Raw genomic sequence first — 23143 nt, 5'->3', positions numbered from 1 at the left:
ATAAGCATAGCTTCTAAAACGCTTGTTCTGAACACACTTTATTGTGTTGGATTCCATTGAATTCCATTCCTCCAAGTGTTGTATTCCTTTCCATTCTATTCAAGTGTTCCATTCTAACCCCCTCTTTGGGGGGTTTTCAGTTTGCAAAAAGGGGTTCTAATCCTTTTGTTGAGTCAACAGAGGCAGGATATGTTTAATTAGAATACATGAGGTCACGGTCACTTAAGGACCCATTGACTACCAGAAAACAAGAGGAAATGACTGAGAATGTTGGCATTGCAGGCAGGGAAAGTGTTGCTCACTGAGACGCACCTGGCAAATTCAATGGCCCGGAAGGTGTTTGTCTCCAGACCTGACTTCTGGGGTATGTTCGCTGCGGCCGCAATGATTGAGTCTTTGGTTTTGTAGGAGTTCAGATAGAATGCAAAATCCGGATCAACCGCGTACTGTATAATACTTACCTGAAAGCAAAAACATAACATCAGCAAACAAACTGATAGGGACAAATGCATGTCATTTACTTGGGCCAGGATTCAATCCGACAGTGAGTTGTCGGCAATGAGGCTTTTAAAGGCAATTTCAAAATGAGACGAAATATGCATGGTTTATCTTGAATGAGATCTAAAACGCAGGAACATTGCCTTTAAAAGCTGCATTGTCGATTGCATCCGGCTTTTGACAATTCCTATAAATAAATGTCAGTCGTGGCATTTCATTCTACCTGAGCCCAGGTAGAAATGATGTACAGAAATTATGTTGTACAGAAATGATGTACAGTACACTGATAACTGTGATCCCACTTACCTGAGTATTGTCAGGTCCAATATCCAAGTTCTCCAACAGTTTCTTGAGGAAAGCCACAACTGGTGGCCAGGGATATATACTGTTAGAGCCATCCAAGACAATAGCAATATCCATGGGACCCCCACAAGCTGGAAAGACGGTAGCCATGTATAACTCCAATTACAAAGGGGTGTTAAATATGATAGGACTTCATTTATACTTTTAATCAAAGGTGAAAACAATACAGAATTCTTATTCTAAGGATACACATGTAGAAATGATTGTGGACTCTTACTCTGAAGGGCAGGTGAGAATGAAGACAGGGGGTTGAAGAGAGGGCTGACTTCTGCACAGATCCCTGGGTAGTAATATTGACTGCCACATTTCTGAGCCCACAGAGGTCCACATGTCTACCAGGAAAAGAAGACGCATGAGACAGACAGTAAAACATCCAAAACAACCTTTAGGCTATCAGCCAATCCCAAACTGATCTTCTAGGAGTTTTCCAACTGTACAAACAGATATAGGTTAAATCTGCTTACCATGAATACATTTTTCCCTTGTGACCGTGCGGGCTAGGGTATCTCAGTTTAGGGTAGCTAGGGTAACAAGGGTATCTAGGGTTAGGTTAGTTAGGCTTAGGATATCTAGGGTTAGGTTAGCTAGGCTTAGAATATATAGGGTTAGGTTAGCTAGGCTTATGATATCTAGGGTTAGGTTAGTTAGGCTTAGGATATCTAGGGTTAGGTTAGTTAGGCTTAGGATATCTAGGGTTAGGTTAGCTAGGCTTAGGATATCTAGGGTTAGGTTAGCTAGGCTTAGGATATCTAGGGTTAGGTTAGCTAGGCTTAGGATATCTAGGGTTAGGTTAGCTAGGCTTAGGATATCTAGGGTTAGGTTAGCTAGGCTTAGGATATCTAGGGTTAGGTTAGCTAGGCTTAGGATATCTAGGGTAGCTAGGATATCTCAGTTTAGGGCAGCTAGGATTAGGGTAGCTAGGCTTAAGGTATCTAGGGGTATGGTAGCTAGGGTTAGGGTATCTAGGGTAGCTAGGATATCTCAGTTTAGGGCAGCTAGGATTAGGGTAGCTAGGATTAAGGTATCTAGGGGTATGGTAGCTAGGGTTAGGGTATCTAGGGTATCTAGGGTTAGGGTAGATAGGGTTATGGTAGCTAGGGTTAGGTTAGCTAGGCTTAGAGTATCTAGGGTATCTAGTGTAGCTAGGGTTATGGTAGCTAGGGTTAGGATATCTAGGGTTATGGTATCTAGGGTTAGGGTATCTATAGGGTATCTAGGTTTAGGGTTTCTAGGTTTAGGGTAGTTAGGGTGTCTATGGTATATAGGGTTAGGGTATCTAGGGTATCTAGGGTTAGGGTAGCTAGGGTTAGGGTTAGGGGAAGGGTAGCTAGGGTATCTAGGGTTAGAGTATCTATGGTTAGGGTATCTAGGGGTAGGGTAGCTAGGATTAGGGTATCTAGGGTTATGGTAGCTATGGGTTATGGTAGCTATGGTTAGGGTTAGGGTATCTAGGGTTAGGGTTAGGGTATTTAGGGTTAGGGTATCTAGGGTTAGGGTATCTAGGGTTAGGGTAGCTAGGATATCTAGGGTTAGGGTAGCTAGGGAATCTAGGGTTAGGGTAGCTAGGGTATCTAGGGTTAGGGTAGCTTGGGTTAGGGTAGCTAGGGTTAGGGTAACTAGGGTTAGGGTAGCTAGGGTTAGGATAGCAAGGGTTAGGGTAGCTAGGGTTAGGGTAGCTTGGGTTAGGGTAGCTAGGGTTAGGGTAGTTCTACAGCTGTACAGAAGTAGTGATGTAAAATCGAATTACCATAAATGTATCTTCTGTAGCTGTACGGGTTAGGGTCAGCCCCAGGCTCATGTTGACATTGACATTACTCACTGTTGATATGCTGACTGAGTCTGTAACAGGAGAGGACGAACAGTTAGTACACTGTACTTACAGGAATAATTACGCTGCAATAAGAAAAACACTTTAAAGTGTTATTGAATACATTCTCATGGTGTAATTACAGAGGTTTACTAACATTCATTAAAACACAAAATGAGCACAGAGTTCAATGAGAACTCTCAACTCTGAACAAAATCCCATCCTAACTTCTGTGGCCATAATTCTGACTGACAGACAGATTTGACAGGATTCAAAGAGATTTAAAGGAATGCTATGGTAAAACACAAGATAACACTCCACGAGTCACACAAGGATTGCTAAAAGAATAAGAGTTGGTTATAGAAAATAGCTGGAGCTGTCTTACTTTGCAGGTTGAGTCTCTGACATCCTGAACTGGCCCCTCTGATCTCACACTTGTAGGCGTCCCCTTTCCTGTCCTGGTTGTATCCACTCCAGGGAGAACCAACCAGCAACCTGGGGGGAAACACACAATGGTGTGAAGATCTAAATTACTTAATTAATGGCAACTACTGTAATGCCATTGTCAGGAAATAGTTGGATACAGTACCATACATTCACAACAAGACAATTAGAGTAACATGATCTGTAAGCAGAGTTTGTTCTTTTCTACAGGTGTGGAAGGTAAACACATACTCTACCAACATCATCACAGTTCATCTTAGGGTGGAAGGTATAATAAGCACCTTAACCCTGAGGGGCAAAGTGCAGACACTTTGAGTTGATCAAATCAAATGTATTTATATAGCCCTTCAGCTGATATCTCAAAGTGCTAATCACTCTTTTGTTGCAGAGAATTTTCCTGCACAGCAAGAAATACAAACTTGTAGTGTGTTCGAGGTTTAAAAAGGCTTCTAAAAACTGTAATTTCGACTTTAGAATGTTAGACTTGATTTCCCCCTACGAAAAATGTATCAATCCCTATCAAATAAATGTCCATTATATAAATCCACATAATAAATCACATTTCCTCTTGCTGCAGGATTATTCTCCTGCTGTAACAAACTGGCTCAAATTAAGATCCTACATCTGTAAGGGGATGTTTTCAGTCTCCTTCTGTTGCATGAGAAGGAGAGAGCCATAATCAGTGGCAGTCCCGTTGTCTGCTGCTGGTGGATCAGGAGCTGGGTAACCATGGTGATTACACAGCATTACCACCATGTGAGTCAGCCAGTCAGGACACACATGCCCACTACATTACACAATGTGATGTCAAACACCCTCCCACAAAAACCAACCACACATATTACCCTTTCTTGAATAGCTTATACACACACACACACACACACACACACACACACACACACACACACACACACACACACACACACACACACACACACACACACACACACACACACACACACACACACACACACACACACACACACACACACACACACACACACACACACACACAGAGCCCAATCTATTACACATGACACATCATGGGGGAAAGCCCCACCTTGCTAGAGTACACAGTGTGGACAGACAGACAGACAGACCACCTAGTGTTTCTAAACTGTTGACACACAGATGGACTCACTACAACATCCTGTGAGGTACAGTATAACAACACAACAGAACCACTCAGACTGAGAAAGAGTGAGCACAGACATACTGAACGTATGGCCATTGGGGTGTGTCAGTGAAGTCTTGCTGTGTTTTGATTGGCCATTCATGAGGGTACATCTGGAGTTCTGGGAATACCTGTATGATGTTCTATTGCAAACAAATATATATGTTGGTGTGATATTAAACCTAGTAAAGACTGAATGAAAGTCCATAGCATCAGCTGGATGCAGGACTTGATGGACGGTGGGCAAAGTTCTTCGCAAGCCTGGTGTCACAAAGAAGAGAAACATGCCTTCCACTGGCTACAGAATACACACTATTGTGTTGTGCTTCTCATTGCTGGTGTTAGATGAACTGCTACCATTAAGTATACAATTCTTGGTATTTGTGTTCAATGTTGTTTCCTGGAATATTCCAAAACTCCCCTTATTTAATTGTGCTTCATAGGAATAGTGATTCAGCAAGTAGTGTGATTCAGAGGGTGATAAATGTCCCCTGACTTTGTGTTAGAGCCAAAACCTACACTCTGAGACAGGAAGCCGCCAATTAGACAAAGGGAGTGTACTTTGACCCCGGATTTCTCTGTGATGTCATACATTCAGCCTTTCAATACAACAAGGCACCTCTATTCTTTGGGGTTCACAGGGACTCTGGGTTTTCCCTATATTGACTCACTGTTTTTATCCTTTACCCTCCTCGTTTCAAGTGGGGTATTTGTCAAGATTACAAATGACCAAACAATAAATCTCTACTAGTTTGAGAATCAGTCTCTGCTCTGCTACCCAGGCTAAATCTCTACTGTTATTTTGTAATAAACCCAGTGTCATCCACCAGCTGACTCTCTATCTGTTGAATTAGTCCGGGGACGAGGTTAGTCAAAACCTGGTCAATTAGCCCTGGGACGTTGTTAGTCAAAACCTGTTGAATTAGCCCTGGGACGTTGTTAGTCAAAACCTGTTGAATTAGCCCTGGGACGTTGTTAGTCAAAACCTGTTGAATTAGCCCTGGGACGTTGTTAGTCAAAACCTGGTCAATTAGCCCTGGGACGTTGTTAGTCAAAACCTGGTCAATTAGCCCTGGGACGTTGTTAGTCAAAACCTGGTCAATTAGCCCTGGGACGTTGTTAGTCAAAACCTGTTGAATTAGCCCTGGGACGTTGTTAGTTAAAACCTATTGAATTCGCCCTGGGACGTTGTTAGTTAAAACCTATTGAATTCGCCCTGGGACATTGTTAGTTAAAACCTATTGAATTCGCCCTGGGACGTTGTTAGTTAAAACCTATTGAATTCGCCCTGGGACGTTGTTAGTTAAAACCTATTGAATTCGCCCTGGGACGTTGTTAGTCAAAACCTATTGAATTATCCCTGGGACATTGTTAGTCAAAACCTTTTGATTTTTAATTTTTTTTTAACCTTTATTTAACTAGGCAAGTCAGTTAAGAACAAATTCTTATTTTCAATGACGGCCTAGGAACAGTGGGTTAACTGCCTGTTCAGGAGCAGAACGACAGATTTTGTACCTTGTCGGCTCAGGGGTTTGAACTTGCAACCTTCCGGTTACTAGTCCAACGCTCTAACCACTAGGCTACGCTGCCGCCCCACGGGGACAAGGTTAGTCATAACCTGTTGAATTAGTCCTGGGACGAGGTTAGTCAAAACCAGTTGAATTAGTCCTGGGATTTTGTTAGTCAAAATCTGTTGAATTAGCCCGGGGACATTATTACTCAAAACCTGTTGAATTAGCCTTGGGACGTGGTTAATCAAAACCTGTTGAATTAGCCTGGGGGGTGAGGTTAGTCAAAACCTGATGAATTAGCACACGGGGACGAGGTTAGTCAAAAATGGATGAATTAGTCCGGGGAAGTTGTTAGTCAAAAATGTATTAATTATTCCTGGGACGTTGTTAGTCAAAACCTGTTGAATTAGCTCGAGGATGAGGTTAGTCAAAAACCTACTGAATTGGCCTTGGGACGTTATTAGTCAAAACCTCTTGAATTAGCCCTGGGACGAGGTTAGTCAAAACGTGTTGAATTAGCCCGGGGGGGTGAGGTTAGTCAAACGCTGTTGATTTAGCCCGGGGGAGGGGGGTGAGGTTAGTCAAAACCTGTTGAATTAGCCCGGGGGGACGAGGTTAGTCAAAACCTGTTTAATTAGCCCAGGGAGGAGGTTAGTCAAAACCTGTTGAATTAGCCCAGGGAGGAGGTTAGTCAAAACATGTTGCATTATCCTGGGGAAGAGGTTAGTCAAAACCTGTTGAATTAGCCGGAAGACAAGGTTTGTTAAAACCTGTTGAATTAGCCCACAGGGACGAGGTTAGTCAAAACCTGTTGAATTATCCCAGGGAGGAGGTCAGTTAAAACCTGTTGCATTATCCAGGGGATGAGGTTAGTTAAAACCTGTTGAATTAGCCCAGGGAGGAGGTTAGTTAAAACCTGTTGAATTAGCCCGGGAAAGAGGTTAGTTAAAACCTGTTGAATTAGCCCGGGGAAGAGGTTAGTTAAAACCTGTTGAATTAGCCCGGGGAAGAGGTTAGTTAAAACCTGTTGAATTAGCACGGGGAAGAGGTTAGTTAAAACCTGTTGAATTAGCCCGGGGAAGAGGTTAGTTAAAACCTGTTGAATTAGCCCGAGGACGAGGTCAGTTAAAACCTGTTGAGTTAGCCCACAGGGACGAGGTTAGTCAAAACCTGTTGAATTAGCCCAGGGAGGAGGTTAGTTAAAACCTGTTGCATTATCCTGGGGAAGAGGTTAGTCAAAACCTGTTGAATTAGCCCGGGGAAGAGGTTAGTCAAACCCTGTTGAATTAGCCCAGGGAGGAGGTTAGTTAAAACCTGTTGCATTATCCTGGGGAAGAGGTTAGTTAAAACCTGTTGAATTAGCCCGGGGAAGAGGTTAGTTAAAACCTGTTGAATTAGCCCGGGGAAGAGGTTAGTTAAAACCTGTTGAATTAGCCCGGGGAAGAGGTTAGTTAAAACCTGTTGAATTAGCCCGAGGACGAGGTTAGTAAAAACTGTTGAATTAGCCCGGGGAGGAGGTTAGTCAAAACCTGTTGAATTACCCCTGGGACGTTGTTAGTTAAAACCTGTTGAATTAGCCCTGGGACGTTGTTAGTCAAAACCTATTGAATTAGCCCTGAGACGTTGTTAGTCAAAACCTGGTCAATTAGCCCTGGGACGTTGTTAGTCAAAACCTATTGAATTAGCCCTGAGACATTGTTAGTCAAAACCTGTTGAATTAGCCCGGGGGGACGAGGTTAGTCAAAACCTGTTGAATTAGCCCAGGGAGGAGGTTAGTCAAAACCTGTTGAATTAGCCCAGGGAGGAGGTTAGTCAAAACCTGTTGCATTATCCTGGGGAAGAGGTTAGTTAAAACCTGTTGAATTAGCCGGAAGACGAGGTTTGTTAAAACCTTTGAATTAGCTGGGACGAGGTTGTGTTGAATTAGCCCAGGGAGGAAGTTAGTTAAAACCTGTTGCATTATCCTGGGGAAGAGGTTAGTCAAAACCTGTTGAATTAGCCCACAGGGACGAGGTTAGTCAAAACCTGTTGAATTAGCCCAGGGAGGAGGTTAGTTAAAACCTGTTGCATTATCCTGGGGAAGAGGTTAGTCAAAACCTGTTGAATTAGCTCACAGGGACGAGGTTAGTCTGTTGAATTAGCCCAGGGAGGAGGTTAGTTAAAACCTGTTGCATTATCCTGGGGAAGAGGTTAGTTAAAACCTGTTGAATTATCCTGGGGAAGAGGTTAGTTAAAACCTGTTGAATTAGCCCGGGGAAGAGGTTAGTTAAAACCTGTTGAATTAGCCCGGGGAAGAGGTTAGTTAAAACCTGTTGAATTAGCCCGAGGACGAGGTTAGTTAAAACCTGTTGAATTAGCCCGGGGAAGAGGTTAGTTAAAACCTGTTGAATTAGCCCTGAGACGTTGTTAGTCAAAACCTGGTCAATTAGCCCTGGGACGTTGTTAGTCAAAACCTATTGAATTAGCCCTGAGACGTTGTTAGTCAAAACCTATTGAATTAGCCCTGGGACGTTGTTAGTCAAAACCTGTTGAATTAGCCCAAAACCTGTTAAATTAGGGGAGGAAAACCTGTTGAATTAGCCCAAAACAAAACCTGTTGCATTATCCTGGGGAAGAGGTTAGTCAAAACCTGTTGAAATAGCCGGAAGACGAGGTTTGTTAAAACCTGTTGAATTAGCCCACAGGGACGAGGTTAGTCAAAACCTGTTGAATTAGCCCAGGGAGGAAGTTAGTTAAAACCTGTTGCATTATCCTGGGGAAGAGGTTAGTCAAAACCTGTTGAATTAGCCCACAGGGACGAGGTTAGTCAAAACCTGTTGAATTAGCCCAGGGAGGAGGTTAGTTAAAACCTGTTGCATTATCCTGGGGAAGAGGTTAGTCAAAACCTGTTGAATTAGCTCACAGGGACGAGGTTAGTCAAAACCTGTTGAATTAGCCCAGGGAGGAGGTTAGTTAAAACCTGTTGCATTATCCTGGGGAAGAGGTTAGTTAAAACCTGTTGAATTAGCCTGGGGAAGAGGTTAGTTAAAACCTGTTGAATTAGCCCGGGGAAGAGGTTAGTTAAAACCTGTTGAATTAGCACGGGGAAGAGGTTAGTTAAAACCTGTTGAATTAGCCCGGGGAAGAGGTTAGTTAAAATCTGTTGAATTAGCCCAAGGACGATGTTAGTTAAAACCTATTGAATTAGCCCGGGGAGGAGGTTAGTCAAAACCTGTTGAATTAGCCCGGGGAAGAGGTTAGTTAAAACCTGTTGAATTAGCCCGGGGAAGAGGTTAGTCAAAACCTGTTGAATTAGCCCAGGGAGGAGGTTAGTCAAAACCTGTTGAATTAGCCCTGGGACGTTGTTAGTTAAAACCTGTTGAATTAGCCCAGGGACGTTGTTAGTCAAAACCTATTGAATTAGCCCTGGGACGTTGTTAGTCAAAACCTATTGAATTAGCCCGGGGAAGAGGTTAGTCAAAACCTGTTGAATTAGCCCGGGGAGGAGGTTAGTCAAAACCTGTTGAATTAGCCCTGGGACGTTGTTAGTTAAAACCTGTTGAATTAGCCCTGGGACGTTGTTAGTCAAAACCTATTGAATTAGCCCGGGGAAGAGGTTAGTCAAAACCTGTTGAATTAGCCCGGGGAGGAGGTTAGTCAAAACCTGTTGAATTAGCCCTGGGACGTTGTTAGTTAAAACCTGTTGAATTAGCCCTGGGACGTTGTTAGTCAAAACCTGGTCAATTAGCCCTGGGACGTTGTTAGTCAAAACCTATTGAATTCGCCCTGGGACGTTGTTAGTTAAAACCTATTGAATTAGCCCTGGGACGTTGTTAGTTAAAACCTATTGAATTAGCCCTGGGACGTTGTTAGTTAAAACCTATTGAATTAGCCCTGGGACGTTGTTAGTTAAAACCTATTGAATTAGCCCTGGGACGTTGTTAGTCAAAACCTGTTGAATTAGCCCAGGGAAGAGGTTAGTCAAAACCATATAAAAACCATCCACTTACAGGACCTTGCAAAATTATTGAGACCCCTTGGATTTCTTCATATTTGATTGTGTTACAAAGAGGGATTAAAATTGATTGAATTATCTTTTGTGTCAACAATCTACTAAAAATACTGTAATGTCAAAGTGGAAGAAAAATCTGGCCCACGTTGACTCCCACAGTTTTGTTTTGTATAATCAGTGTACTGTTGTTATAAAAAGTATTCATCATCTTTGTTTCGGCAAGCCTAAATTAGTTGGATTAACAAATCACATAATAAATTACATGGACTCAGTCTGTGTGAAATAATAGGGGTTTATATGATTTTCTTATGACCACCCCTTCCTCTGCCCACCATACATACAACATCTGTAAGGTCACTTAGTCAAGTAGTGAATTTCAAGCACAGATTACCAGGGATATTTTCTAAAGCCTCATAAAGAAGGAGGGACAGTGATTGGTAGATGGGTAACAATAACAAATCAGACATTGAATATCTCTTTAAGCACATGGTCAAGTTAATAATGATGCTGTGGATTGTGTATTAAACCACCCAGACAGATCAAAGATACAGTTGTCCTTCTGAACTGAAAGGAAACTGCTCGGTGATGTTACCATGAGGTCATTGGTCATTTTAAAAGAGCTACAGAGTTCACTGTCTGTGACGGGAGAAAACTGAGGATGGATCAACAACATTGTAGTGACTCCATGATAAAGACCTAAATGACAGATCGAAAAGAATACAAATATACTGAATAAAAATTCTCCAAAATATGCATCTTGTATGCAACTAAAGTACTACTGGGAAAAAAAACCACAGCAATGGAATACACTTTTTGGCCTAAATGCAAAGCCGTATGTTCGGGGCAAATCCAACACAACACTGAGTAACTGATTCTCTTCATTTTCAAGCATGGTGTTGGCAGCATCATGGTGTGGGTATGCTTGACATCGAAAAGACTTAAATCTGCTTGATAATTGCTGGCTAGCCATGATCCCCAACATCTTGACAGAGCCTGAAGAATTTTGAAAAGAATAACGTGCAAATATTGCACAATCCAGGTGTGTAAAGCTCTTAGAGACTTACCCAAGAAGACTCACAGCTGTAATCAATGCAAAAGGTTTTGCTAGCGTATTGAATTAGGGAGCTGAACACTTAGGCAACGACTGTGTTTTAATTATTTAATTAATATATTTTATACATTTTTATTACACTTTGACATTACGGAGTATTTTGTGTAGATTGTAAAAAAAAACAAAAAAACAAATACAATTAATTACGTTTTAATCCCACTTTGTATTACAATAAAATATGAAGAAATCCAACGGGTCTGAATGCTTAAGCCTTAGTTTCCTTGGTTACTGACGTTTCCATCCACACAGAGATAGTTAATATGACATAGGTTAAGCCTTAGTTTCCTTGGTTACTGACGTTTCCATCCACATAGAGATAGTTAATATGACATAGGTTAAGACTTAGTTTCCTTGGTTACTGACGTTTCCATCCACACAGAGGGAGTTAATAGGTTAAGCCTTAGTTTCCTTGGTTACTGATGTTTCCATCCACACAGAGAGAGTTAATAGGTTAAGCCTTAGTTTCCTTGGTTACTGACGTTTCCATCCACACAGAGAGAGTTAATAGGTTAAGCCTTAGTTTCCTTGGTTACTGACGTTTCCATCCACACAGAGAGAGTTAATAGGTTAAGCCTTAGTTTCCTTGCTTACTGACGTTTCCATCCACACAGAGAGAGTTAATAGGTTAAGCCTTAGTTTCCTTGCTTACTGACGTTTCCATCCACACAGAGATAGTTAATATGACATAGGTTAAGCCTTAGTTTCCTTGGTTACTGACGTTTCCATCCACACAGAGGGAGTTAATAGGTTAAGCCTTAGTTTCCTTGGTTACTGACGTTTCCATCCACACAGAGAGAGTTAATAGGTTAAGCCTTAGTTTCCTTGGTTACTGACGTTTCCATCCACACAGAGAGAGTTAATAGGTTAAGCCTTAGTTTCCTTGGTTACTGACGTTTCCATCCACACAGAGAGAGTTAATAGGTTAAGCCTTAGTTTCCTTGGTTACTGACGTTTCCATCCACACAGAGAGAGTTAATAGGTTAAGCCTTAGTTTCCTTGGTTACTGACGTTTCCATCCACACAGAGAGAGTTAATAGGTTAAGCCTTAGTTTCCTTGGTTACTGACGTTTCCATCCACACAGAGAGAGTTAATAGGTTAAGCCTTAGTTTCCTTGGTTACTGACGTTTCCATCCACACAGAGAGAGTTAATAGGTTAAGCCTTAGTTTCCTTGGTTACTGACGTTTCCATCCACACAGAGAGAGTTAATAGGTTAAGCCTTAGTTTCCTTGCTTACTGACGTTTCCATCCACACAGAGAGAGTTAATAGGTTAAGCCTTAGTTTCCTTGCTTACTGACGTTTCCATCCACACAGAGAGAGTTAATAGGTTAAGCCTTAGTTTCCTTGGTTACTGACGTTTCCATCCACACAGAGAGAGTTAATAGGTTAAGCCTTAGTTTCCTTGGTTACTGACGTTTCCATCCACACAGAGAGAGTTAATAGGTTAAGCCTTAGTTTCCTTGGTTACTGACGTTTCCATCCACACAGAGAGAGTTAATAGGTTAAGCCTTAGTTTCCTTGGTTACTGACGTTTCCATCCACACAGAGAGAGTTAATAGGTTAAGCCTTAGTTTCCTTGGTTACTGACGTTTCCATCCACACAGAGAGAGTTAATAGGTTAAGCCTCAGTCTCCATGTTTATTTATGACGGGTAGGAAAGGAAGCATAGACGTATCAAAAGGAAAATGTCTCCTCTGTAGTCTCCAGGATGCAGACAGACAGCATTACAGACCACAGGAAGTGTGTATGTGAGCAAAGATGTGAACCCAAGAGTCTAACTGTGATGTCTGTGCTGATCAGCAGACAACTGTATAATGTATGTGTGGTGGTTTGTCAAGGGTTTGTGTGTGTGTGTATCTGTGTGTGTATCTGCATGTGTATCTGTGTGTGTGTGTGCGTGTCACTACTGTGTTTGAAGTGTCTGCATCCAGCCCCGTTGCCAACTTTGCTGAGGGTCATGTGACCTAGTGGTAAGAACCAGAAGAACAGTGGCTTGAGAAAACGGATGTTCCCAGTAGGGGTTCCGACCCCAGATACAACAGTAGGGTTTAGGTCTGCTGCTCTGCTGGGGTGTGTTGTATTTCTGTGTGAGAGTGACTGGACAAAGCACAACATCAGCATAGTGTAGTACAGTGTACGATTATCATTATTCTATTCCTACCACACAATACTTCTGCATTGCGGCCTATGCAATGCATGACTCAGTAGCCTCACCATTTGCCCTGGTGATTCCTGAACTGTTGCACAGTGTATCCAAACTCCTCTACAGAAGGTTCAGAGAATACCTTGGCTCCAGCAGTTCCCACATTAAAGGATAAGGACCCGGGCATGTTCCAACCTGCAGAGAGAGAGAGAGAGAGAGAGAGAGAGAGAGAGAGAGAGAGAGAGAGAGAAGAGAGAGAGAGAGAGAGAAGAGAGAGAGAGAGAGAGAGAGAGAGAGAGAGAGAGAGAGAGAGATCCCACCATCGTAAATAACAGACTCTCCTACACACTTTCATCACCTGTGATATGAGATACGAAATGCTCAGCTTTTATGTGTGTGTGTGTCCTGGTTCCCAGGGTCCTGCAGTAGTACACAAATAGCAACAATGACAAAAACAACAACGCATACTGTATAGTCCTATGCAACGTCAGGTCTTATTACAGTAAGGTGTCAGAGTGATCGAATGGCAGACACATACAAACACTTCCATGAAGCATAACAGGTTTTAGGCATTCACAGTGAAACATGAACAAAGTATTCTTCCACCCTGTTAACTTCAGGTCTGAATATAATGACAAAGATAATAATAATCAACTTCATGTTTGGACAACCTAGCTATTACAGATCACAAATCATACAGCAGCCTGAAGCTCAAATGTGATACTGCACATGTGCTAATTATCTTATTGTAAAGCTAAGTAAGGGGGAATCTGGCCATGGGTGACTGTGTCAGTGATCACCTATCTGGACAAGTCGCAGCATGACAATGTGTACAGATTACTGGTCTGAGGAGCAGACATGTCGGCTGGTCATAAGGAAAACACAGTATTTACAGGGGCCTACTGAGATGAGTGTGAGTGTTTATCAAACCACTACTTAGGCCTCCGAAGACAACAAAACAACACTCATGTCACGACACCATCCATCACAATAACAGAAACAACACAGAGAGACACAGAGGAACGCTACAAACACTGGCAAAGTTATTTTGATTTTTTAATCAGTCACATTTACATTTACATTTAAGTCATTTAGCTTCTTTAATCATCCAGTGGAAATGTTTAAATACTTACCTATGACTGTGATGTGGTTGTCTTACCGAGCTACTTTAAGATTAAATAATTAACTGTAGGTCGCTTTGTGGTCTATCCTGGATAAATAAAATGAATTACAATGAATGATGATGACAATGCTCTGGGTAAGAACGTCTGCTAAATGACTAAAATGTCAAATGTAAAATCTTCAGAACTGAACCAGCACAGAAAGAATGAATGGGTTAGGATTTAGCCTTGCCCAATAAAGCATTTCTAAAAATCTACTCTTCACATATGCTGTGGGAGCCAATATAAATCGATTTTAGTAGACATTGTTCCGAACAAGGTGTATGAACATTTTATACTGCAGACCAACAAAGAGCATTTTGCTAAGTAGGGTGGTGACACCAGAATCAGGTTAAGTTCACATACCATAACAAGACCCAACCCAACACAGGCCAGGTGGACTTTACACTTCAAACAAATAGAGAAATGAGGCTCACACTTCCATAACTGTAGCATTCTGCTCCATACTACTACACGGCTCAGATATTATAGGGTTAGGGACACTATTATCAAGTTGGAATAACACTGTTAATAACTCCGCACATATTATGAACACCTGCTCTTTCCATGACATAGACTGACCAGGTGAATCCAGGTGAAAGATATGTTCCCTTATCGACGTCACCTGTTAAATCCACCCATCAGTGTAGATGAAGGGGAGGAGACAGGTTATAGAAGGATTTCTAAGCATTGAGACAACTGAGACATGGATTGTGTATGTGTGCCATTCAGAGGGTGAATGGGCAAGACAAAAGATTGAAGTGCCTTTGAACGGGGTATGGTAGTAAGTGCCAGGCGCACCGGTTTGTGTCAAGAACTGCAAGGATGCTGGGTTTTTCCACACTCAACAATTTCCTGTGTGATGGTCCACCACCCGAAGGACATTACAGCCAACTTGATAGAACTATGGGAAGCATTGGAGTCAAAGTGGCCCAGCATTCCTGTGGAACGCTTTCAACACCTTGTGGAGTCCACGCCCCGATGAGCTGAGGCTGTTCTGAGATGTTTATGTATGTTAACATTATGGAAACGGCATCATACACTATGACGATAGGATCACTATGACGATAGGATCAGATTCAAAAGTACAACTGGACTATTCCCTGGTGCTGTTTTGGAATTGCTAACAGAATGTAAATACACACATGCCCACTCAGCCCACATCCATGAATAAGTCATTCTGGTAAAGACTTTCACAACTTCCTGTTTCCTCATCGTCTCGTTGTCAGGTAACATCCTCTGTAGGCTGTAGCATGTTTACCATTGGTTGTCTTCTAACTAGTCAGTGAGTCACATCACAGACAAACACTAAAACAGGTCTATAAGGGGGCCGACGTCTCCAAATGGCACTCAATTCCCTATATAGTGCACTACTTTTGACCAGGCTATTCCTGATATAGTGCACTACTTTTGACCAGAGCCCTATGGCCCCTAGGGTGCCATTTGGGATGCAGTCTTATCAACCTGTTAGAGAAGTGGTAGGCAGATAACAGGATGTGAGGATGTGGTTGTCCTCCTATTTGTCACACCTATGAGTTGTGATCACACTGCTGGGTCTATAGCCATATTAACATATGCTTTAAGCTAAGTAACGCCTGCCTGAAGAGTCCCTGAGAGTGAGATAACGTACAGAATCAACACCAATGAATAGATCCTTAGACACTTCTCAAACACAGTGATATACATGGCCCTGACAGTTCAACTTGGGTGTCCATCTACTCCAATGAAAACTGTTTGAATCATGACAGTGGTTGTTACTGACACACTATGTGAGATATGAGTGAGAAATGTTTCGACTCTTGGCTAAAATCATCAACGACCACTCACATGCCTTGTCAGTGTGTTCCCCAACTGTCACCGTGGAAACAGGGATTCCGGGACGGGCAGTGGCAGAGGCACAAAGAGGACCTTTTATTGAAGTGGACCGATACAGTGTGACAGAGAAGGAGAGAGTGAGGTATACAGTGTGCGAGAGAAGGAGAGAGTGAGGCATACAGAGGTAGAAGGAGAGAGTGAGGTATACAGTGTGCGAGAGAAGGAGAGAGTGAGGCATACAGAGGTAGAAGGAGAGAAGGAGGTATACAGTGTGTGAGAGAAGGAGAGAGTGAGGTATATAGAGGTAGAAGGAGAGTGAGGTATACATTGTGAGAGAGAGGGAGAGAGTGAGGTATACAGTGTGACAGAGAAGGAGAGAGTGAGGTATACAGTGTGTGATGAGAGAAGGAGAGAGTGAGGTATACAGAGGTAGAAGGAGAGAGTGATGTATACAGTGTGAGAGAGAGAAGGAGAGAGTGAGGTATACAGTGTGAGAGAGGGGGAGAGAGTGAGGTATACAGAGGTAGAAGGAGAGAGTGAGGTATACAGTGTGAGAGAGAGGGAGAGAGTGAGGTATAGAGTGTGAGAGAGGGGGAGAGAGTGAGGTATACAGTGTGAGAGAGAGGGAGAGAGTGAGGTATACAGTGTGAGAGAGAAGGAGAAAGTGAGGTATAGAGTGTGAGAGTGGGGGAGAGAGTGAGGTATACAGAGGTAGAAGGAGAGAGGGAGATAGTGAGGTATACAGTGTGAGAGAGAGAGGTAGAAGCAGAGTGACGTGTACAGTGTGAGAGAGGGGGAGAGAAAGAGGTACACAGTGTGAGAGAGAGGGAGAGAGTGAGGTATAGAGTGTGAGAGATGGGGAGAGAGTGAGGTATACAGTGTGAGAGAGAGGGAGAGAGTGAGGTATACAGTGTGAGAGAGAAGGAGAAAGTGAGGTATAGAGTGTGAGAGTGGGGGAGAGAGTGAGGTATACAGAGGTAGAAGGAGAGAGGGAGATAGTGAGGTATACAGTGTGAGAGAGAGAGGTAGAAGCAGTGACGTGTACAGTGTGAGAGAGGGGGAGAGAGTGAGGTACACAGTGTGAGAGAGAGGGAGAGAGTGAGGTATAGAGTGTGAGAGAGGGGGAGAGAGTGAGGTATACAGTGTGAGAGAGAGGGAGAGAGTGAGGTGTACAGTGTGAGAGAGAAGGAGAAAGTGAGGTATAGAGTGTGAGAGAGGGGGAGAGAGTGAGGTATACAGAGGTAGAAGGAGAGGGGGAGAGCGTGAGGTATACAGTGTGAGAGAGAGGGAGAGAGTGAGGTATACAGAGGTAGAAGGAGAGTGAGATATAGCAGCGATAACAAAAATGAAAAAAGGAGTCACAGAGAGACAGACAGAGAAAGAGAAGGAGAGATAGAGACAGACCGACAGACAGACAGAGACAGACAGACAGACAGACAGACAGACAGACAGACAGACAGACAGACAGACAGACAGACAGACAGACAGACAGACAGACGAGAGTAGTAGAGAGAGAGAGGGGGAGAGAGGGGGGGTGAAGAGAGGAGAGTAGTTGGAAAGAGAAACAAAATAGAGGAGTAGACAGAGAGAGAGAGAGAGAGAGAGAGAGAGAGAGAGAGAGAGAGAGAGAGAGAGAGAGAGAGACTTGTTAACCACCCCAGTACCTCTGAGAAAGGGAGAGAGAGAGAGAGAGAGAGAGAGAGAGAGAGAGAGAGAGAGAGAGAGAGAGACAGACAGGGTGAAAGAGAAATACAAAAAGAGACTGTCCCCACTGGCCCTGTGTAAACCTCGCTGATTCTGTCCCTATGTGATTCCAGGTGGCTGGATGCTTTGTGTGCAGCAAGCTGGATAACCCACTGCTCTGTGACTGATTGACTGATTGACTGACTGATTGACTGACTGACTGACTGAGCACCTCATTGGGCAGCGGGGGCTCCGGTGAATCCATGTCTATTGGGAGTTCTTCCTGGTTAAGTCAGCTGGTCAGGACAAACTCTAGTCCCTGACCCAATCTATGTTGTCTTTTCACCTTCACTAACATCTCAAACAACAACATCTCATATGACATGATAGCAAACATAACTTGTTTTGACTGTGAGAACTGTAGACAGCTGCTCCCTGAGGGAACACTGAGAGGAATCATGAAGCCATGTGTACAGTAAACTCACTTCACAGCTAGCTTGAAATGTCACTAATGGAGCTATCGAATGGAGCTATCGAATTCTATACCTCAACTGGTTTGTACGTTGTCAAGCGCGCGGTTACGTATGTTGGCAAGGTAGAGGAACCTGATTCAAGTCAGAGGCAGGTTCAGGGAGGCAGCACTATAAGCTGAGATAGGGGAGGCAGCACTATAAGCTGAGATAGGGGAGACAGCACTATAAGCTGAGATAGGGGAGGCAGCACTATAAGCTGAGATAGGGGAGGCAGCACTATAAGCTGAGATAGGGGAGGCAGCACTATAAGCTGAGATAGGGGAGGCAGCACTATAAGCTGAGATAGGGGAGGCAGCACTATAAGCTGAGATAGGGGAGGCAGCACTATAAGCTGAGATAGGGGAGGCAGCACTATAAGCTGAGATAGGGGAGGCAGCACTATAAGCTGAGACAGCACTATAAACTGAGATAGGGGAGGCAGCACTATAAGCTGAGATAGGGGAGGCAGCACTATAAGCTGAGATAGGGGAGGCAGCACTATAAGCTGAGATAGGGGAGGCAGCACTATAAGCTGAGATAGGGGAGGCAGCACTATAAGCTGAGATAGCACATGGTTATAAATACATCAATAAATATTACATTCTTAGAAATAAGGGTCCCTTTTGTGTTCCAGGTAGAACCCTCTGTGGAACGGGTTCTACATGGAACCCAAAAGGGTTCTATCTGGAACCAAATGGGGTTCTTCAAAGGATTCTCCTATGGGGACAGCCGAATAACCCCTTTTGGTTGTAACTAGCACCTTTTTTTCAAAGAATGTACTAGTAGCGATGGTTTAATTAACAACTATGCTTTGCATCTCTGCAGGCAAGAGTCTAATATACTGTGGGTGACTGCGGTGTTTAGACCATTGTTGCGGCATGTTCATCCACACCTCTGCAAACCTCTGCCAGAGAATAAGGTGTATGTGCTCCCCCTTGGCACAGCCCATTGTGACCTCATCAAGATGATATATGAGCCTGTCTGGCATGAATGATTTTCATTGCTTCAGCCAACTGTATATCACAGATACAGCCCTTGGTTCACTCCAGACCTGACTGCCCTCGACCAGCACAAAAACATCCTGTGGCGGACTGCAATAGCATCGAATAGCCCCCGTGATATGCAATGTTCAGAAAGTCAAACCAATACATATCAGTCAGGAAAGCTAAGGCCAGCTATTTCAGGCAGAAGTTTGCATCCTGTAGCTCCAACTCATCTATACTGGCATGATGTTTTCAAAGGCATGGAAGAGCAGACCTCCTCCCAGCTGTCACTGCACTGAGGCTTGAAACACATTGTCTTGTGGCTAAATCCATGATTATCAAAAACTTCAATAAGCACTTTCCACACCTGGCCATGCCTGAAGTCAATGGCTCTCCAACCCTTGATTAGCCAACAGATCACGCCCCCGGATATCTGTGGCACTTGACCTCTCCAGGTTCTCAAAATAACGTTTTAAATCCAGATAGCAGAATGTTCAAAAAGCTGCAAAACTTACCCGGATGAAATCAGCTGGGCTTGAAAATCTGTCCCGCTTTTCTGAAACTATCTGCTCCATTGTTGCAAGAGTTACCAGCCTGTTCAACCTCTCTTTCATATCGAGATCCCGGGATTGAAAGCTGCAGCAGTCATCCCCTTTCAAAGGGGAGACACCCTGGCTATAGACCTATATCCATCCTGCCCTGCCTATCTAAGGTCTTCGTAAGCCAAGTCAACAAACAGGTCACTGACCATCTCGAATCCCACAACCTTGCTGTGCAATCTGGTTTCCGAGGGTCACGGCTGCACCTCAGCCAGACTGCAAGGTACTAAATGATTTTAACCTTCGGGTAAAAGACTGTACTGTGCAGCCGTGTTATCTTCTCAAATAGGCTTTCGACAATGTCAATCATTACACAACATTGACTGATTTGCGGCTGACTCAACAGCCTCGGTTTTTCGGATGACTGCCTTGCCTGGTTCAAATTACTTTGCAGACAGAGTTCAGTGTGTCAAATCGGAGGGCAAAATATTTAACTGGCAGTCTCTATGGGGGTGCCACAGGGTTCACCAAGCCCACTTTAATATCTCTGTATATAATGATGTTGCTCTTGTGAAAAGGCGATTGATGTATCCACTTCAACGCAGTATAACCATTCTATAACATTCAATTGGACACTGTTCAACCGCTATCTTGATCCAAACAAGCTTCAATGCCATACAGCACTCCTTGAACTCAACTATAAAACGACTGTAAAAACCAAAATGCATGATTTAACCGATACAAACTATATGCACCCGCATGCCCGAAATAGCATAAACAAATGGATTTTCCAACCTTGAATATGTGGACATCTATAAGTATGGTGTCTGGCAGCATTTTGCAAACTCTCCTTCCAGACTCACATCAAACATCTCCAATCAAAAATCAAATCCAGAGTCTTCTATTCCGCAAAAAGCCTCCTTCACCCACGTTGTGGAGCTGTACCCTAGAAAACTGACATCCTACACATGATGACTGGATAACATCACAAAATGGCTTAACAGTCACACTCAGCAAACTGGGAGGTATCACAGTGCCATCCGTTTTGTCACTAAACCACCTTTACCACCCACCACTGCGACTGGTATGCTCTATCGGCTGGCCCTCCTCATCCATTCAAGATAACCCACTGGCTGGTCATCTACAAGTCCATGCTAGGTAAAGCTGCCTTATCTCATTCACTGGTAGTATTTAGTAACACCCATTAAGTCTGTGCTCCAGCAAATGTTCTCACTGATCATCCCTAAAGCCAATACCTCATTTGGTACGCGGTCAGTACAGGTACATCAAAGCTGGGACCAAGAGACTGAAAAATAGTTTATCTCCCTCAAACTTCAAACATCAGCTGTTGAACAGCCATCACTGCAGCAGAATGGCTACATACTAAATCATTGGCCACTTTAACAAACCTCATTCCCATACTGTTTTTATACTGTTTTTATTTATTTACATATCTTGCACTACTCATCCCAGATGTATATACTGTACATGCCCATCTGATCATTTATCACTGCAGTGTTAATCTGCAAAATGTATTATTCGCCTACCTCCTCATGCCATTGCACACATTGTATATAGACTGCCCATTTTTTTTTTCTACTGTGTTATTGACTTGCTAATTGTTTACTCCATGTGTAACTCTGTGTTGTCTGTTCACACTGCTATGCTTTATCTTGGCCAGGTCGCAGTTGCAAATGAGAACTTGTTCTCAACTAGCCTACCTGGTTAAATAAAGGTGAAATAAAATAAAAATAAAAAACATGGGGGATGTAAACACAGCTCTGACCTGACAACACATACAAATATACCTAACCTGCTTTCCCAACACAGATTGTAGAAAACTTGCTCTTTCTAGCAGATAAATGGTCAGAAATAAAATAAATAAATATGCATTCCTGATATCCATGATATTTAAAATATGTGAGTACCCCCCCAGCTTCATCTATACTGGCATGATGTTTTCAAAGGCATGGAAGGCAGACCTAATTCAAAATGTCACTGACAGATTGAAACAACATTGTCTTGTGGCTAGTTATCTCAGAGGAGCAATTCAACACTGTTATACTTTCCACACCGTTGCCTAATATGAAGTCAATGGCTCATAGTGTTGATTAGTAAGTAGATCACGCACTTGGGATATCTGTGGCACTTGACGCTCGCTCCATGCAAAATAACGTTTTATAATCTCATACGGAATGTGCAAAAAAAAGTACTTACATTGGATGAAAATCAGCGTTAAAACAGTCCTCTTTGGATTAAACTCCATTGTTGCAAGAGTAAAAAGTCGGTGATGAAAGCGGGCGCCTCTTCGAGTCCCGGGTTTTAACTTCAGCGGACTTCTCACGGTTGGTAAAGTTCAGGACCGGGCGCTCCGGACTGTAGATATTGAGGACAGATAGGGAGTGGGTGTATCTACGTCACAGCGCACTACCTGGCCCACAATTGCAGTGCTCTTTTTGAGGAGTGAAGGCTACAGCTCAAAGATTGCGACATCTGGTTGGTTTTACCTTGCAGGGTAATATACTGTACTGTAGTGTTGTGTTATCTTCTCAAATATGTTCGTGCTGCGACAATTCAATTATTACACAACATTGACTGATTTGCAGGAGTTCTGTAATTAAAATATATATTGTTCGTGCATTCTAGTTACTTCCTTTTCAATGTATCTTCCCCATTGTTCATGTATACAATAGCAGGGCTAAAATATTTAACATGAGCTTTTATATGGAGAGAATGCCACCAACTTCACCAAGCCCATTTTAATATCCTTAATATTGACTTGTCTGAGTGAAAAGGCGCCTATGATGTAATTCACTTCAACCCAGTATAGCCTAAAGCAGGGAACATCAACACGATTCAACCGCAGGCCGATTTTATCTTGATCGGTCAGGAACAATTTGTAGATTGCAAATTGAACTCAATATAAAAGACTGTAAAAACACCAGGAAATCAGTGATTTAATTTTATACAAACTATATACAAATGCAAGTAAGGCTTGAAATAGAAGGTAAACAAATATATTTTAATAATTCTCTCTCTCTCTCTCTATATATATATATATATATATATATATATATATATATTAAACAGTATGGCTACCACAGCATTTTGCAGCGATGCCCGGCCTAGAGTGTAATAGACTGTGGATACAATTGAGCAACAGATCTTCTTTCACAAAAAGTCCCTTCTCATGTTGTGGACTGTGGCTGATGATGACATCTCACATGATGACTGGATAACACCACTGCACCTATACAGTCACACTAGGGGATGTGGGGAGGTATGAGTGGACAGCTATGTCTGGAACCATTTACTGTTATCTACACAGACAGGAAGTGGCACTTTATCTTCTTTATCCTCATCCATTCAAGATAACACAATTCTGTACACTCAACAATAAACCAAATGG

At 42.9% G+C, this 23143-nt stretch overlaps 1 protein-coding gene and 1 long non-coding RNA gene across 11 annotated transcripts in view; one reads left to right on the top strand and one right to left on the bottom strand.

Annotated features, from left to right (window-relative positions):
- LOC118391613 (integrin alpha-2-like) overlaps nucleotides 1-22132 on the bottom strand; it is a 54072-nt gene extending 31940 nt beyond the window's left edge. The window contains exons 1-7 of the mRNA XM_052458354.1: nucleotides 21952-22132; nucleotides 13114-13237; nucleotides 3054-3163; nucleotides 2609-2700; nucleotides 1079-1193; nucleotides 805-932; nucleotides 313-461 (exon numbers count right to left, since the gene is read on the bottom strand). Coding sequence (XP_052314314.1) covers nucleotides 313-461; nucleotides 805-932; nucleotides 1079-1193; nucleotides 2609-2700; nucleotides 3054-3163; nucleotides 13114-13237; nucleotides 21952-22000 — 767 coding nt within the window. The 5' untranslated portion in view covers nucleotides 22001-22132. The remainder of the gene's footprint in view (nucleotides 1-312; nucleotides 462-804; nucleotides 933-1078; nucleotides 1194-2608; nucleotides 2701-3053; nucleotides 3164-13113; nucleotides 13238-21951) is intronic.
- On the top strand, nucleotides 10875-13086 carry LOC127906384 (uncharacterized). 10 transcript variants are annotated; one of them, XR_008061102.1, is made up of 4 exons: nucleotides 10875-11168; nucleotides 11466-11523; nucleotides 11647-12110; nucleotides 12227-13085. It is a non-coding gene; the product is annotated as an uncharacterized LOC127906384 (long non-coding RNA). The 10 variants fall into 10 exon arrangements; XR_008061101.1 differs by lacking the exon at nucleotides 11466-11523 and having other exon boundaries at nucleotides 10875-11407; nucleotides 11524-12110; nucleotides 12227-13086; XR_008061099.1 differs by lacking the exon at nucleotides 11466-11523 and having other exon boundaries at nucleotides 10875-11465; nucleotides 11524-12110; nucleotides 12227-13086.
- Nucleotides 22133-23143: the final 1011 nt, after the last annotated feature.

The sequence above is a fragment of the Oncorhynchus keta genome, chromosome 12, assembly GCF_023373465.1.
Source record: "Oncorhynchus keta strain PuntledgeMale-10-30-2019 chromosome 12, Oket_V2, whole genome shotgun sequence".
NCBI lineage: Eukaryota > Metazoa > Chordata > Actinopteri > Salmoniformes > Salmonidae > Oncorhynchus > Oncorhynchus keta.
This window is presented reverse-complemented; position numbering and strand designations above follow the sequence as displayed.